This window comes from Struthio camelus, chromosome 5 (genome assembly GCF_040807025.1).
Source record: "Struthio camelus isolate bStrCam1 chromosome 5, bStrCam1.hap1, whole genome shotgun sequence".
NCBI lineage: Eukaryota > Metazoa > Chordata > Aves > Struthioniformes > Struthionidae > Struthio > Struthio camelus.
In genome coordinates this window covers 26,287,656-26,303,638 of record NC_090946.1, presented here as the reverse complement: position 1 = coordinate 26,303,638, position 15,983 = coordinate 26,287,656, and the positions used below count along the sequence as shown (strand labels likewise).

At 36.4% G+C, this 15,983-nt stretch overlaps 1 protein-coding gene across 1 annotated transcript in view; it reads left to right on the top strand.

The window, feature by feature from the left end:
* The window catches only part of SPON1 (spondin 1), a 204,618-nt gene that overhangs the window by 34,616 nt on the left and 154,019 nt on the right, over positions 1-15,983 (top strand). Inside the window, exon 3 of the mRNA XM_068945201.1 lies at positions 4,486-4,619. Coding sequence (XP_068801302.1) covers positions 4,486-4,619 — 134 coding nt within the window. The remainder of the gene's footprint in view (positions 1-4,485; positions 4,620-15,983) is intronic.

Genomic DNA, 15,983 nt, shown 5'->3' with positions numbered 1-15,983 from the left:
AAGATGGATTTGTAACATCCTTAACGCATCATTGGTTTTTCCTTCCATATAATAAACTTTGTTCTAGGTTAAACTCTGAAGACCAAATATGATGCAGATGCAAAATTCTTTTTGTAATAGGATAGTTTCCTCAAGGAGAGGATAGTTTTGCTAAATTCTGGAAGTCAGGCTCCATATTAGCTCCTCCAAAGGAAAAAACTGTCCACGAAAATGCTTATCTTGTCAACTTTGTCTGGGTTTATAAATTTCATTGTTCCAGTAGAGCACAGCTGTTTCAGTGGGTGGAAAGTGATGATGTGTCCACAGAATAAGTAACGGTACTGAAGATCCTGGCCAGCAATTTAAGCTAAGGAAGTGGACACAAGCCAGTAGAGGATTTATATAACTTCACCTCCTTTTGTACTTGATATTGATTCCTTTCTTCTTGGTGTACTTAACTCTTTCGTCAGCATTGTGACTTGTTTTATACTGATGTAAATTTGTAAATGAATTTAACCACGGAGAGGACAACTATCTGGTTTTGAGCTTTATTCGACTAATAGTTTATATAAATCAGAAACAGTGAAGTCTGTTACTCAGAGCATTCCCTTATCTGTTCCAATTCTGAGAAGATAAAACTGTTCATTCATCTGTTAACAACGAAGGAGTTTTCCAGTCCTGCTTTTCAGGAACGCTCTAAACTCCTCCTCACCTGCTTCAGAGTTTGGGGTATGCAAAGAATGTAAGACTGAGCCTGCAGCTGGTAGTTTCTACCTTTTAATATCTTACTTCCATGTTGTAGATTTATACAAGTTCAGCCAAATTCTACTCTGTTATGCTTTTTCAAATCCAGATTAACTCAGAGAGCATTATTTGGGATTTATGCTATTCTCCCTGAGGGAAAAATTTGGTCCAATGATATTATAATAGAAAAAAAAAAAAAACCTAAATAGTATGTTAAGACTAATATCACTGGCATTAGTGAATTCAGAAGAATTTGTCACATTGAGATCCCCCCTTAGAGATCTCACATTTCTTGGCCAAATATTTATTTTAGTTTTTAGGATTTTTGTCCAACATATAGTTAATTGCTGGTCCATTCCTGAAAATGTAAGGCTTCCCATTACAGATAACCTAGAGTTTGGCAAGCTATAATTTTGCAAATTCTACATTTTAATCTGCATTCCCTTTTCCTGCCAATTCTTTCCTTTGTTGCCTATGTGGTCTGACTTGATTCCAGAAGAAAAATCAGGATTGTATTATTGTCAGAGACGATGTATCTTTTTTTCCAAATTTGACCAGGATACTGTTGTGTTCTTCTGTGTCACACGTGATTGCAGTAATATTATTCACCACACTAAAATATTGTATCATTTGGAATCTTGTCGTGTAAGTAATTAGCCTGTCCTTGTCATCCCCAAGAACTCTTTTTAAGCATCAAACCTCAGTAGACATGGAAAAACTTATTTTTAACAGATAGGTTTGAGATGAGTTTATATTTACCTAAGCTCATTCCTAAAATCTGGATATTTTTCCTGAGCTTTATAAAATATTTTAAAATGCCATGGATTTTTAGTCCTTTCGGATCAACTAGCATTTGAGTTTTTCCAACTAGTTTAGGAGTTCTTTACTGTATTCTGTCAACATAAGGAGTCTTTCTTAAGAAAGTTATTTCATTTTTTCTTTAGAGGAACTCTTCTCTAGAGGACCTTATTCTTTTATGATCAAGTTTTCCCGATAGATATTTATGCAGTGCATCTTCTTGCTTTGATGGTGCCTGATGCAGGAAATTGTGATGTAGCTTTGAGGTTCAGTCACATTCTTCCAGGATCTATATTCTAAAATGCAACCACAGCTTTCAAATTATTTCATTATGGGCATCTATATTCCCTGGGAAAATTCATAACTTGCTAGTTTCATAGGCTACAGAGGTACAAAATATGTCTGTGTTGGTGTGTTCGTTTGTTGCTAGCAGAAAAAGGCATGGATGTTCTCTAACCTAACAACTGTGTAGATTGCCTATGGATATTTCAGGTTCAGTTTTTGCAGTAGCCATAAATTCTAGTTGCAATAACTACTCATAGTTGCTCAGAACTCATTCCTTAGGTATTAGTTATTGGATCTACTCCCCCCTCCCCCCCCCAATAATTCAGTTCATTGATGGAGGAAAATGCAGGATTGACTCAGCTGGAGATGAGAACTTACCTAGTGCAAATATATCAAAGGTGGCTCTACAGTGATGATTGCTGGAGCAGTGATATCTAAGGATATGAAAGTAGCTGAATCCTTATTAGCTGAAAATAGTAGCTCTAAGAATACAGGATCGTTTCAGTTGGGCTTCTGAAGAAACATTTATTGATGAAGCATCTCAGACATGAGCTAAACTCGATTTGGAACAAGCAACGTATTTGAAAGGCTCTTTCATCATTCTTGAATAGCTTTTGTCTGGTCAGTCTTATTTACACTTACCTGTAATTACATAATCTTCCCTGACATGAATTGACCATATTTTTAAAGCTTTTATCTAAGCACATGAGATATGATACTACAGCAGCAGTTTGCATCTGACAATTGAATATGGAACTGGTGTAATTGGTTCAGTAATTTGCAGTATTTGCATTTTTCCAGAGAAGCTGCCCTTTCTAAGAATTTTTAGATGATCTCCTAAGATCCCTTTCAATCTGAATTATTCTGTAGTCATATATAATTTGCAGTAGTATTTTATATTGTATAAGGTGGACATAAAATCACAGTCTTCACTGAAAGCTCCCACTAAAATTGGGATTTGACTGAGAATGAATTACTATGGGATATGAATAAAAGGTCACTTGATATGATACTGAATAATTGAGACAACCTTTCTGAGAGATAAGTGAATAATATTATTTCTCCTTTTTCCTGTTGGAGGAATAAGGTAGACAGAATAAATACAGTTGATGTCCAAGAAAGGATTGCAGATTAGGGACTTCTTGGTGCTCGAGTTAAATGCATTCATTTGTATAAAGTGGAAGTAGAAACAATTCAGTGCTAATTTCAACCTGCGCTACCTCTCATGCTTCCAAATACTTTGCATTTATTAAAATCCAGCAAAACAGTGGCTGCACACATTGGGTTTAGCTACGTAGATTCTACAAAGTGATGAAAACGTTGAAGAGTACTGATGGCTTTAGATTGAAAATTCATTAACCATTATCCTACTGACCAGCTGAAATAGAGCTTCTCATCATTCACGTGGGTCAATGGTTTTCCATGCCATGGAAAACCAGAAGTCAGTCTGTTGGCTCACCTAGAAATGTTTGGGAACGCTGGCAGTATCGTTATGTGAGACAACGTGGATGCCTGCTTGCTAACAAAAATCTTGTCAATCTATAGATATTGGCTCTTTTTCAGAACATAAAATAGTATTTTGTATCAAAATACTTGCTTAATTAAAGTTTTATATTTATTGCAAAAAATAACCTTTTGTCAATATAATCTGGCAAAAGTGGGTAATTAAAAACTGAATTCTGAAAAAGTTCTCTGAGTTGGGTCTTGTTACAAATTGATAATGAATCATAGGTTGCTTCTCAAAACGGTAAGGTTCACAACTAACTGCCTGAATCTAGACCCAGTGTAAGTTGAGTTGCGGCTTCATGAAATCGATGTGGACCGCTGAATAATTCTGAAGAGAAACTGTGCAGTATCACAGCAATTGCCTGTTTCCAACTAAAACTTTATAGCTTCTGATGATTTTTTTTTAAGGTTTGATGAACAGAAGGCTTAAAGTAAAATCCATGAAGTACATATGTCGTGGGAAAGTCACTTTTGAGTCAAGTCCTTTGAGCAACACCTGTTCCACATCAAGACCTCTGGTTTTATAGTGCCTACTACTTACTAAGCATCTCCTCGCCAGAAGTGGTGACATAAATGTTTTATATCATGTCAGCTTACACGACTAAAACCTTTCGGTTAACCAGAAATCAATCATGTAAAGTAAAAATGTGTGCAAAAAGAACTAAATAATAGTCTCCGAATTATAGATGAATGCGATTTACATCTTACCTGCCTTGACAGGCATGATACCTAGAAAATAGCACTGTTGTTTAAACAAAGGTTAGTTTTTAAAAAACAGCAAACAAATTGAAAACCCTTCCTCTCTAACATGTTCCACCTGTCCAAACGAGTTTGCTATAATACAAAAAATGGAAATTATGCATCTTCTGTTATTCTCAGTCCATAAATATTTACATGAAACTCCAACAATCGGGATCTGCAAGCAAGGTTTTTTTGCGGCCGCTTCCATTAACATAGAACTGAAACATTTTTCTGTGTTTATCTCAGGGTTTTGTTTTCCTTTTAGTAGGCTGCCTGCATGTTATATAGTAATTTGCTAAACACTATTGAGCTAAAAAGAAAGCATTGTAAATAATCCAACTGAAAGAAAACCTGAACAGAAAAGAAACATTCTAGAGCCACTGGCTATGTATGTGCTTATCTTTTCACTTTCTTCTCTTTCTGTTTCCTTAGATTATAGATGAAGAAGAAACACAGTTCATGAGTAATTGTCCTGTTGCTGTTACTGAGAGTACACCTAGAAGAAGGACACGCATTCAAGTTTTTTGGACAGCCCCTCCTACTGGTACAGGCTGTGTTATTCTGAAGTAAGTATCTTTATGCTTATTAAGCATACAGTTAAAGTCAAATTTGGTTAATAATAAATCTAATATTTATTATAAGAACTATGGGAGTTCTTAGATGTTTTCTTCACCTTTAACACATTTGAGCAAAGATAGTTCTACTTGCGCAGTTAAACATCAGCAACTTAAAGCCAAAGTGTTCAAAAGTTACTTAAAGTTTTTAGTTACTATTCATGACCCTAGGTGAACTTGGTGGACTCTCAGGCATTCATTTCCTCTGAAAATCTAAAACTTAAGAACTTCTGGGATCAAAAATGCATCCATCTGGTTGAGAGCTGGGTGAAAAACATGGTCTTAGAAACAGTAGAGATATTCTGTAGAGTCAGGATTTTCTAAAGGGACTGTTATCAGTAAAAACAGATGTAACTGTTAGAGGTGCCTGCTTTCTTTATTTAGAGCTGCTGAACTTTTACTGATGTTTTCCCGTTATTTCTGCACTCTGTTGCATGTGTTTTCGTGCTGTTTGAACAGCAGACAAAGACAAAAAAACTATGTAGGTGCATTGTGCCGCTCAGTTATCTGTGAACTCCTTAAGGCAATTCTTACTATGAAGCATATCAGAAGAAAGAGGATCTGTTTCTGCCAGGGAAGCACTGTTCCATGTCTTAAGATTTTTGCTTGTCCTATTTAATAGGACAGATGGGTCAAATGCTCATGGACAATGGGATTTTTTTGCTTGCTTGGAATTTATGTCAGGGATAAGCATTTGCGGTTGCTAAGATGTGCCCTGCAGTAGACCAGAGAATTTTAAAGAGGCTTATCAGTCTTGGGAATACCTTTGGAGATACTGAACTGCTCTAGGCTTTTAAAGAGATACTGTCACAAAGGTTGTGCTGAAGGTAGTTCAGTCCAGTTCAGGAGAATGTAATGTTAAAATCACAACTGATTTCTTAACAGGCTGCAAAGGTGCAACCAGCAGACAGCTCTGCAGGGGCTTTCCTCTCACCTTATGCGTCTTTTCCTTATTCCTTTGCTCCTTGGCACCAGAGGCAAACCCTCGCCTCTTCCACATCTGTGAGGGTGATCTAGTCTCAGCTCTGACACTGGCTGTGGAGTGGTCTCAAATCACTGGCAGGCCACTTCTCATTGCTACCTCTTGGTACCAGCAAAATAATTTGATTTAAGATAATCTTTTTTAATGTGCACTGAAGCAGTCCAAGAATCCAGCTATGGGCCTTTTCGTTTAAGGCAGACAAGTGTATGTCCAATTGTAACAAAACTGCATGCTGGATGGCCAGACAGGTTGTGTATGAAAGTTTATACGTTGAAATTTTCAGAAGAATTTCTTCAGCAGTCAAGGAGGTTCTTTCAGTGTTGTTGAGTTGTTGTGAATATCAGTAAGGCTATTTCCTTTTGCCCTCAGGACTGTCTCACTCTTAGTTGCGTAATATATTATTGCTTGAGCCACTTATTACTTTATTACTGTAAAGAAATAAAGTGGTGATGTTTTATGTATCCTTTTAAATAGAAAATCCACCAGTAGTCAGGTGACTTTAAGAGAATTAAACTTTAAGCCAGTAATGATATGCGACGACAAAGTTTAGTGAATTTTTTCATTACTGTCTTAACTCTAATTTTCATTACCAAAAAAAAGAACCAAGACTCACTGAAACTTAAACATCTGTAGCCAGTGGTGGTTCAGGGAACTATCTGAGCTTCTTCTGCAAAGGAATGTAGTAAAGTACCGCTAACTGTAGAAACTGTGATAAATGTTTCCTCTTCTCCTGTCTGCTGGGTCAAGTCGTGCTGGTTGTTCAACTCATTCATTTTCACACCGTACTTCACCCTGCTGCAGAAAGGTCAGGAGAGCCTCAAAAGGTCAACACGGTCAGAGCAGCAATCACAATGTTATACACACAAAAGTATAAAATTGTCACTGCCTTGAAGAACGCACAGATTAAATCAGCAGCATATAAACTTCTCAGGCTGCTGGTTGAATATCAGCAGTGCCAACAAAATGATAAAGTGCCGAAATACAGAGTTAGGTTACTTGACTGGCACCAGTTCCCGAAATCCATTTGGGCAGCTAAAAGGACATCTTAGAAATTGAAGTTTATGGAAAAGGGGAAAAAAATTGGTGTTATAACCACCCATTTATAGGGCATGCAGGTGTCTTAGATGCATATGTTTTGGTAAAAGTGAAAGAAAAAGCTGTTAGGTACTTGCCAGTAAAAATTAGGTGAAAAATACAGATTTGTGCCTGATGGTTTGTTTATTGACCTCCCAGGGAAAGTGACTGCTCTATTCCTGATAACAATTCAAAGGAAGAATGAAACAGTCACCATTATTATGATTTGCTAAAGCCAGGAATTAACATCATAATGTTGCATTCAGCGCAGTCTTCCGGGGCACCGTGCGTAGCAACTGATGTGTTTTTGGCTTAAGAACCTTTACATTTTTCTTTTTGAATGCAAAGCTTTGACCATATCTGAATTACAGGCTTTACAGTACGCCTTCTTTATAAACCTTCTTCATGGTCACCTCCCACAGAATGGCATACAAATGCTGGACACAGCTTTCACAGTTATTCTGTCATTTGTGAGAGCTTCAATGATACAATAAAAACAAAAAGCCAACACCTTAAAAGCAGCTACTCCTCTAAATAGTTATGTTCAAAGCCATCATGGGAAAATTCTGAAAACCTGAACTTAAAGGAAGCGAAAGACCTCTGTATTTTTATTTTCTCTGCATGTGATGGAGCGCAAATAACTTTTATTACAATGCATGTCTGTTTCAATTCTTGGAGACTCTCTGATCGCTTGCTGTTAGACTTTCCGAAACAGAATGACTGTTTTACACCCAGTTCTGAATCGGAAGGGTAAAACTTCCTTTTCACAACCTCCTGGTCTACTGCCGTCAATTTATAGAAAAGTTAAATATAGTCACGAGTTAAATACAGCTTTCAAAAGTTATTGCTGTTCTATGTGCCAAATGGTGGTGTTCTTTAACAATTATAAATTCAGCGTAAGTATAGAGGCTTCTAGAATGTTTTGCTGGACTAGTACTTAAGTTTTGGAGGATTTTTTTTCTTAGTTAGTGAAGTCTCATACCTTTGATAGAAATGCTTGGTAGACCACATTTGGCTAGATGTCGTCTTAAGGCTTTCTAAGCACAGTGCACATGATCAGTTTGGCTGTGAAAAGCCTAAAAAGACACAGGAAAATAGTAATGTGTAGTTCTGAGGTTGAGCAAGGAATGCTGATGTCTTTTGGCATGAGCAAATATGTGCTTAATGCCAGCTTTCTGGGTAACTGCAGCATATAAAGTTCAGGAGAAATGAACATTCATTTGAATTTGATTTCCTGTGAATGCTACTTTGCTTTTTGAAACATGTCTTTCTATGTTAAAGCTTAGAATTACCTTCCCCTCACCCCAAAAGAAAAAAAAGATAAATTAAGATGATGTCGCACAATAATTGCTTAGTCAGGAATAGTTCATCCACTCTCTTCATTCCCAGTCAGTGATTACTATGAAATAGCCTACAGCATTGAATCTTTCCAGACTCTTTATTGAAATGCATAGCTGTCAGTTTATTGAATGGACTTTGGGAATACAAACAGTACTAGCTGAGCCTCTCTTTGGCCAAGCATAAACCTACGCTGCAGTCTCACTGAAGACGCAAGACAGAAGACTTTCGTGCTTAAATATTGCAAACTGTTTGAGAGACCTTCAGGTTTTAAGGCACTCTTTCCACTTGCCTGATGTATGCCAGGAACTCTAGGTGACTAAATCCGCTTGCCGGAAGGTTCACAGGCTCCAACATAATCAACTGCTAAACTGATTTATGCAGATCAAGGGAGAAATATCATATTACTTTTTGGGTGCCCTCGGTCACTGTAAGATGATTTTAAGCACCTTGATTTTAAGGATCATCTAGTGGGAATGGAATTGCATCGTTGGCTGTCGGATTGCGTAGTCAGCCTCCTCTCACAGCATTGGTACTTGAGTACAAAGCGGTACTGTGTGGAACAAAGTTATTAAGGAAAGGTAAATCAACAGAATACACTAAGATCTTTCTTAGCAGTAAAAATCCTTTTAGCTGCCTGGGCATCAGTGCTAGCTTCAGAAGCTACCCAAAAGCTGGCATGATGAGGAAAAAGTGCCTATAACATCTTTCTTGCTTCTGTGGTTAAAGACATCCGTTTGCCCCATCCTGAGCCGCCATGCTGGGTGTGGTCTACTTCTCTTCTTGTCCATGGCACAACATTTCTTCCTTCTATCCCTATTTACTTTCCCTTGTTTCTTGTGTTTGATTGGACACTGGGGTGTCTTACGGTAATATGGGAGGAGCAGGTCACTTCCTTTATTTTCTGATAAATATTTATGTTCTAAACCTTACTTATTATATTTTCGGGTTATTCAGAATACTTTTTGTTTATAAAATCTTCTAAAAACATACCATTAAAACTTTATTGAGAGATACGAATTATTTTTCTGTGTGAGATTTATATAAAAAATAGTCATTTTATAATAGGCAGTTGGGCAGTGGTCAGCCTAGATCTAATCGGCTCCCCCCCCCCCCCCCCCTGCATTGCAGAGAACCTTCTGGAGCCCCTGGGGCCTAGGATCCTATTCTCAAAATCCTTTATCTCCTTATGTTAAAGAAAATGAAAAGTTGAGTGCCTCTTTAGGGGGTAATGATGGCCACATCAGTCGGAAGAAGTGATCTTTGTAGTATTTATATCGTTGCGTGGAAGCAGTGTTTTCAGGGGATTGAACCTTGACTTGGACAACCTACTTTTATTTTTCTGTATAAATGAGTCTGAAGACTTTTTCTTTTCTTGTTTTTTCCCCACATACAGACTTGCGCTGCTTGGTTTAGTCTTTCAGCAGAAGTAGAACAGCACACGTTTATATTTTTGGATTGAAATATCTCACAACTAATATTGAGAGATTTTCTCCCACACAGTCAGCCCTATATGAAGACTTTTCCTGTAGTTGTAAGTTAACATTGTATTATAGCTTAATGTTGTAGTTTTTCAGAGTAAGATTTTCAACTATTCCAAATTGAATAAGAGAAGACGTAGCGTTCTCAGGCATCAAAACTGTATTTACTTCTGCAACCAAAAAAGCTAATGAAGATTTATCTGGTTTCACAAGGAAAATCTTAAAGCTCACTGTTGCACGAATTTTAATCAATGATAAGCACCATTGACTAAAAGGGAATAAATAAATATTATGATTTTCTTAGCTATGGTGGAGAATAAATCATTTTAAAAACTATTAGTCCCAGATTTCTAGATGTGAACAGTTAGTTGTATTCCTCAAGATGGTAGCTCAGTTCCGTGTGCTACATCTCTGAACAGGTAGTTGAAGGTCTGATCTGCGTAATTGATGGAAAATACGGAACAAAGTAGTTTTCCGCAAGTATCTTTAGAAGTCTGTAACATAAAAGAAGAATGAAGAAAATTTTGTAAGTCGTCTTAAATTGTTACCTATTAAAATTTCATGGTAGGGAAAATCCTTTTAGCATCTAAGTTGATTAAATCTCTCAGTTGTAGATCTCATGAAGAGTCAAGTATTGCTAGATGGTAATTGTCTTTCACTTCTTCAGCATTTGATGATTTTCACTGAGTCTAATTAATTGTTAATGTGGTAAATACTGGCCACATGCAGATAAGTTATATTCAATTTACCATTTAGAAAAGAAGCCACAGTGCTCTGATTGGTTCGTGAAATAATTGAGTTCTTAGGCAGCGAATGTGATTTCTGTGATACATTTAACGTTTATAGGTTCTTGAGTTATTTATTTCTACTATACATATGATGCTTAAACAACTGACAAATTTAAATCTAGTATCTGTAAATATTGTTAGTAAATCCACTGTATTTCTCATAATCTCTCTACTGTTTGTTTGTGGGAAAATTTTTTTTACCTTTATCTAGAGGAATGTTTTATCCTTTTTGAGAAAAAGTTTGAATTTTTTGTTTTATTTGCATATGTAATCTTTTGATTTAAATTACATTGCTTTTTGGTTGCATATAGCAACCAGAGAGTTGAGGAATTTTAAAGAGCCTTCACGTTCTTCCCAATATAAACTGTGGTCGATTTGGTATATCAGTATACGTATTGAAAAAATCTTACAGGTACCTGTGCCGTTGTAGCAAAGCTATCATAGCTCCAAGAGCAAGTTCAGTGCTAGTGTGTGGGTTGGTGCTTTGGATATAATATTCAGTTTTCAGACTTCATATATGTTCTGGTAATCCTCTTACTTGAGCCTTGAAATCACTGAAGGTGTATGAACTCAAGACAGAGCTTTTTCAAAGTGAACTTCTTGATTTCTTGTAAGTTCAAGCTTAATATTCATTCAGGTTGCTTGACATCTCACTCTGAGCAAACACTACTTTGAGATGTGTTGTCAAAAAGTCTAACAGAGGAACCAAATGCAAAGGAACCAAATGCCACAAAAATCCACCCTGATTTGAGTTCATAAATTTATATACCTACTGAATCTGACTTGATGTGCACCTAGATCTCTTCCCTACACTCAAAACTTATGATGGGATCCAACCAGAGAGTTCTTGGGAGAGAAATGGAGCATGAGGCATGTGGATAGCAAAACCCATAAAGCGCAAGAGCAGCTTTTTGGTTGATGAATTAACACAGGACCAACACAATGACTCTTTGTCAGAAACGTCAAACTGAAATGGTCAGAATTAAATGTATTTCAGAATTACACTCTCGCATTAAAAATGTTGATATTATGATTCTCTGACACAAAAGTAAGTTTTGAACAAAAGTTGAACAAAATTGTTCCTTCCAACTGTTCAAAGTGTTAAAAAACAAAAAAGTAACTTCAGCTTGTATGGCTTGGATATTAAGTAGTAACGCAGTCTTTCCTGCTTACCTGTTCAGTCTTCCTGCGTTACTATCCAGATACTTACATCCCCACTGTTTGACCTGACTGCTTATTACAATACTTTAAATAAAAATTCAAAACTTTTAGAAAGTATTGGAGTGGTTGAGCACAGTTATAAAGGATTTCCTGAAAGCTTTCTGTTATGAAGAAATACAGTGGCCAAGGGAAACCAGAGCACAGCCTACCTTCCTTGCCTAGCAAAAGGTCTCAGTAATAATCGTATGCCGTTCATGGAACAACAGAAGATAATGGGCCTCATAATGTAAATAGCTGTACTGAATCTCCCAGTAGAATTAATGGGTCTTCTGCATATAGAGAACTGACCAGAATTCATGTACTAACAGTTTAAAAAACAAAAATAAAAACTATAATCTTCCAGTTAACTACGACACTTCACAAATTTAGTAACTTGTGAACTTCATTTTTGCATACAGGTAATATCAGTATGGCTTAATAGTTCTTTGTGTGGCTTAAAATATTTTGTGTAGTCATTCCATGTATTTCTGCACAATTATGATGTCAATCTACGATATCGCTATACATAGTAGCATTTCTTAGAGCAATTACTACTTTAACGTAGAGAAGATTTACTAATTTTCATACACAGTTCTCCTGACCTGCTGTTTTATTTTTCCCCTTTCTTCACTTTTAGGAGTTAATGTAATGTAAATGTGCACAGTATTAAATGGATAGGAACATGAATCGAAAATGAGTAGGTTTTGATCCATTCCTGTCTTTCACACTGGGTTATCCTGTACAACTGAACTCGTGCTTCAGTGCTGTAGTATTCTCAAGTACAAACTAGGGTGCATGATACTTTGTAAAACACTGCAAGGTATACAAACAAAAAAGATGATACGGTAGTATCTTCTTATTCTAATGACTTAAAAAGAAGTGTTGTTTTCTTGGTCCACTTTTTTTGTCTTTTTTGATTTATTAAAAAAAATTTTATACTTGCACTGTAGCTGCAACTTGCAGCCCTGTATTTCATTTTTTACACAAAACACCCACAAAGAATCTAATTGTATTAGGAAGGAAGAATAAGCTCCTGTACTGCTATATAGCTTCTGTATTTATAGCCGCTCTAATATTAGATTGTAAAAATGTGTATTTGCATTTTAATATCTGCAGTAGCTTCCCTCTGGATATACTGGCTAAACACATTTACGTTTAAAACAAGAATACAAACCACTACATTTTCTCACAGGCTTAATATTGTTTGTTGATTTTCACAGTGGAGCACACAATATTTTGAAAGTACTTGTAAATAGACTTTCTTGTAGCTTTGTGCTTTTACAAATTATCTTTTTTACAGCAAAATTAATGTATTAATCATAAAATCTGGCTAGATTCATTCATTCATATGCTGTTTTGTTTATAATGGTATACTGTTGAAAAGCAGTAGTTCTAACAGTTTTACTACTGAAAGATGGGTTTACTTCTTGAAGAGTGCAAAGCAGTAGAAAAAGAGAAATAAAAATATTGGATATAACATTTTTGCATGAAATGAACTCTTAATGTTGGTTTCAGACCAGCCAATGTATTCTATTTTGATAAGGCAACAGTGTGCATTTCAGTCTTACTTAAATTAATTTTTTGATGTACTTTTTTCGTTTTATATTTCTGTAAATATATTATAAAGTACACTTTGATTTAAAAAAACCAAACAAACAAAAAAAAACCTTTCCTATAGGATCAAACTGGAATATTTGCCAGCACTTGTCTTATATTGGTGGAAGTTATTTATAGTTTTGCCCCGTGTAAATTTGTGTGCATTTCTACAACTGTTTTCATAACGTGTCACACACTTGCAGATAAAGCTTATGCCCTGATTTTCTGTAATGCTTATAAGATATCGTGACTTTTAATTCTTACATCCCTGGTACTAATCATTCTTGGGACTGGGAGCTGGGCTCCCAGTATGCGTTTGAGTATTTATGAGGAAAGTGCTTACTCCTGCTATTAGGAAGAGGAAAGGATGAAAGGTTGTTTAAAGGTTGCTTCTTTTGATTGGGGTGCAAAAGCAGATGGGCACCTTGCAGCCAGAAATCTGTGATGCTATTTTGGGTGCATAATTTATTCATCTGTGCCCAGTTTGAGGCAAGATATTAATATCTCCAACTAACGAGGATGCTTGCAATTGAATCAAGGTGGGTTTGTGAACCCACATTTCTGAAAAGATGCCTGGCCTGCTTTTCCCAGTACCTCCCAGTCTTTATTCTGAGAGAGGTCGGCAGAGTGTGAGCAATGGCCAGGGAGCAGAACAGAAGCAGGGCAGGGCTGGCAGCGCGCTCCCCGCACTAATGGGAAAGAGTTAGGAAAAGGTGCTGGCCCTTCCTCTAGTGGTAGGAGAATTATGACTATGGCGTCATTATGGACGATAATATTTTTAACTGCTTCAGACTGTGCTTTGAAAATGTGTATGTGAAGATTTCATATTAAAAAATTCAGTGCTATGGCACGTTTTGTGGAAGATGGGAGTAACATATGCAGTTACTCTCATGACTCCATATGGTTATTATTTAGCACAAATGCTTGTATAACAGAAGTGACTCTTAAAAAATTATTCTATCCTATAAAGTGCAGTGGAATTGAAGGAAACTACAGCATTCTTTGTGATAAGATACTGGTAACAGTTCTCTTTTTGATTGTCATTGCGTTTTCTAGAGACTTTCTGAGGAAACGTTATGATTAAGAGTAATCATGAAGATTGGAAATTGATTACAAACTCAAACACAGAACTGATCAGAGGTCAGATGGGTTCATGGTTGGTTCTTATCAACGATATATCCGTGATTCAAAACTGTTATTTTTATTTCCTGACACTTACAGATACAGACTTTCTTGCTGCTTCTGCATGCTCACAAATGAGGCTGTTCATTGAAGTGTGTGTTAAAATCATGCACTTAACAAAAATTGTATGAAGTAGCAAGTCAGGTAGTGCTTGCTATTAATTCCACTTTCTGATCCAAAAATTCAGGGTAAATAGAGAAGCTATAGACAATGATGATGGAAGGACCTTCAGTGAAATACCTAATTCTTCTGCTGTCTGGCAACAGGAGGAACTTTGCTTGAGTTACCCCTTGCCAACACTTGTCCATCGCTGTTCTTCCAAATATCTACTAATGGAGGCATGACAGTCCCCATAAGGAACCAATATCAGTGCTTACCTCTCGTTGCTGTTTTACTAAAATGATTCCTCTGGTGCCCCTTAATCTCCAGTACTATACTTTACCTCATTAACCCTCTTTTCACCCCACGTCTTCCTTCAGTCTTCTTTTCTCTAGATTACTCAGTCCCATCTCCTTCAATCGTGTTTTCCCTAGAGCACGTTTTCTAGATATCTGATTGTTCTCGTTAGTCTCTTCTGAACTTTCTCCAAATAACTGTAGTACCCAAAATTAGGCATCGTGATCCTACAGGTGCCTTACGTATGACAAAAGAATAACACCACGTGGTCTTAGAGAAAGTACTTGCATTGGAGCGTCTGCTGGTTTTTCCATGGGAGAATAACGTTTACTTGTGTTCAACTTTTGATCCATCTACTTTCCCTCATCCTGCTGTTGAATCCTTCTGTCTCAGTGGCCTACTCCTCTCTGTCTTTGTGCAATTATTCTTATCTAAAACTAGAACTTTGTATTTAATGTTATTCAATTACTGTTTTTTTCAGGGTTCCTCAAATTTGTGAACTGTTTTGCATTTTAATCAACCTTGCTTACACTTAACTCGATGGTGACTGCAGTCAGTAATTTTCGCTCTCCATTATTCAAGTTACTAATGAAAACATTGAAATATGCATGACCTGAACTTTAAACTATTCTGTGGGTTCCAACTGAGTTCCAGCCATATGAAAAAGCAAGCCTATTCTAAACATTTTAACATTACAGTCTAAAAATCCATGCTATCTAATTCTGATGAAATTAGTAATAAGTATTTTTAATCAAACTTTGAAAATTTGCTGGTTTGATATATCAGTATATTTCCAAGTCCTTAAAAGGCCATATAAATATGAAAAATGAAGAAAATGTTTTTTATTCAGTGGTATTTTTATTTACAATAATGTGTATGGGAGAAGGATAAATCCTCAGAACTTTATTATATGTATTTACATACCTTTGAGGAAAAAACCAAAAGGATTAAGACATCTAAGAAGGAAGGTTCTCTGAACTGTCTGGCACTAAGCTTTGATTTTTGTCTGAATTTTGCTCTGAGTAAGTGGGGAGATAAATTAAGAGTAAACTCTGATTTATTTCTGGCTCAGTCTCTAGTGGAGTCTGTATTTTCATATATCCCAAGTAGCCGAAAAAATAGACACACCATCATTTTCTTGTTGTTTGCTGTTTGTAAGTGAAAAATCATTGTTAATTTAGGAGCCCAACAGCTGTAAAAGGTTTGTCATTCTGCAGCAGCTGTCAGTAGCACTCTGGTTTGTTTTATAAGGAGATATTTAATTTGACTTCAATGCCAT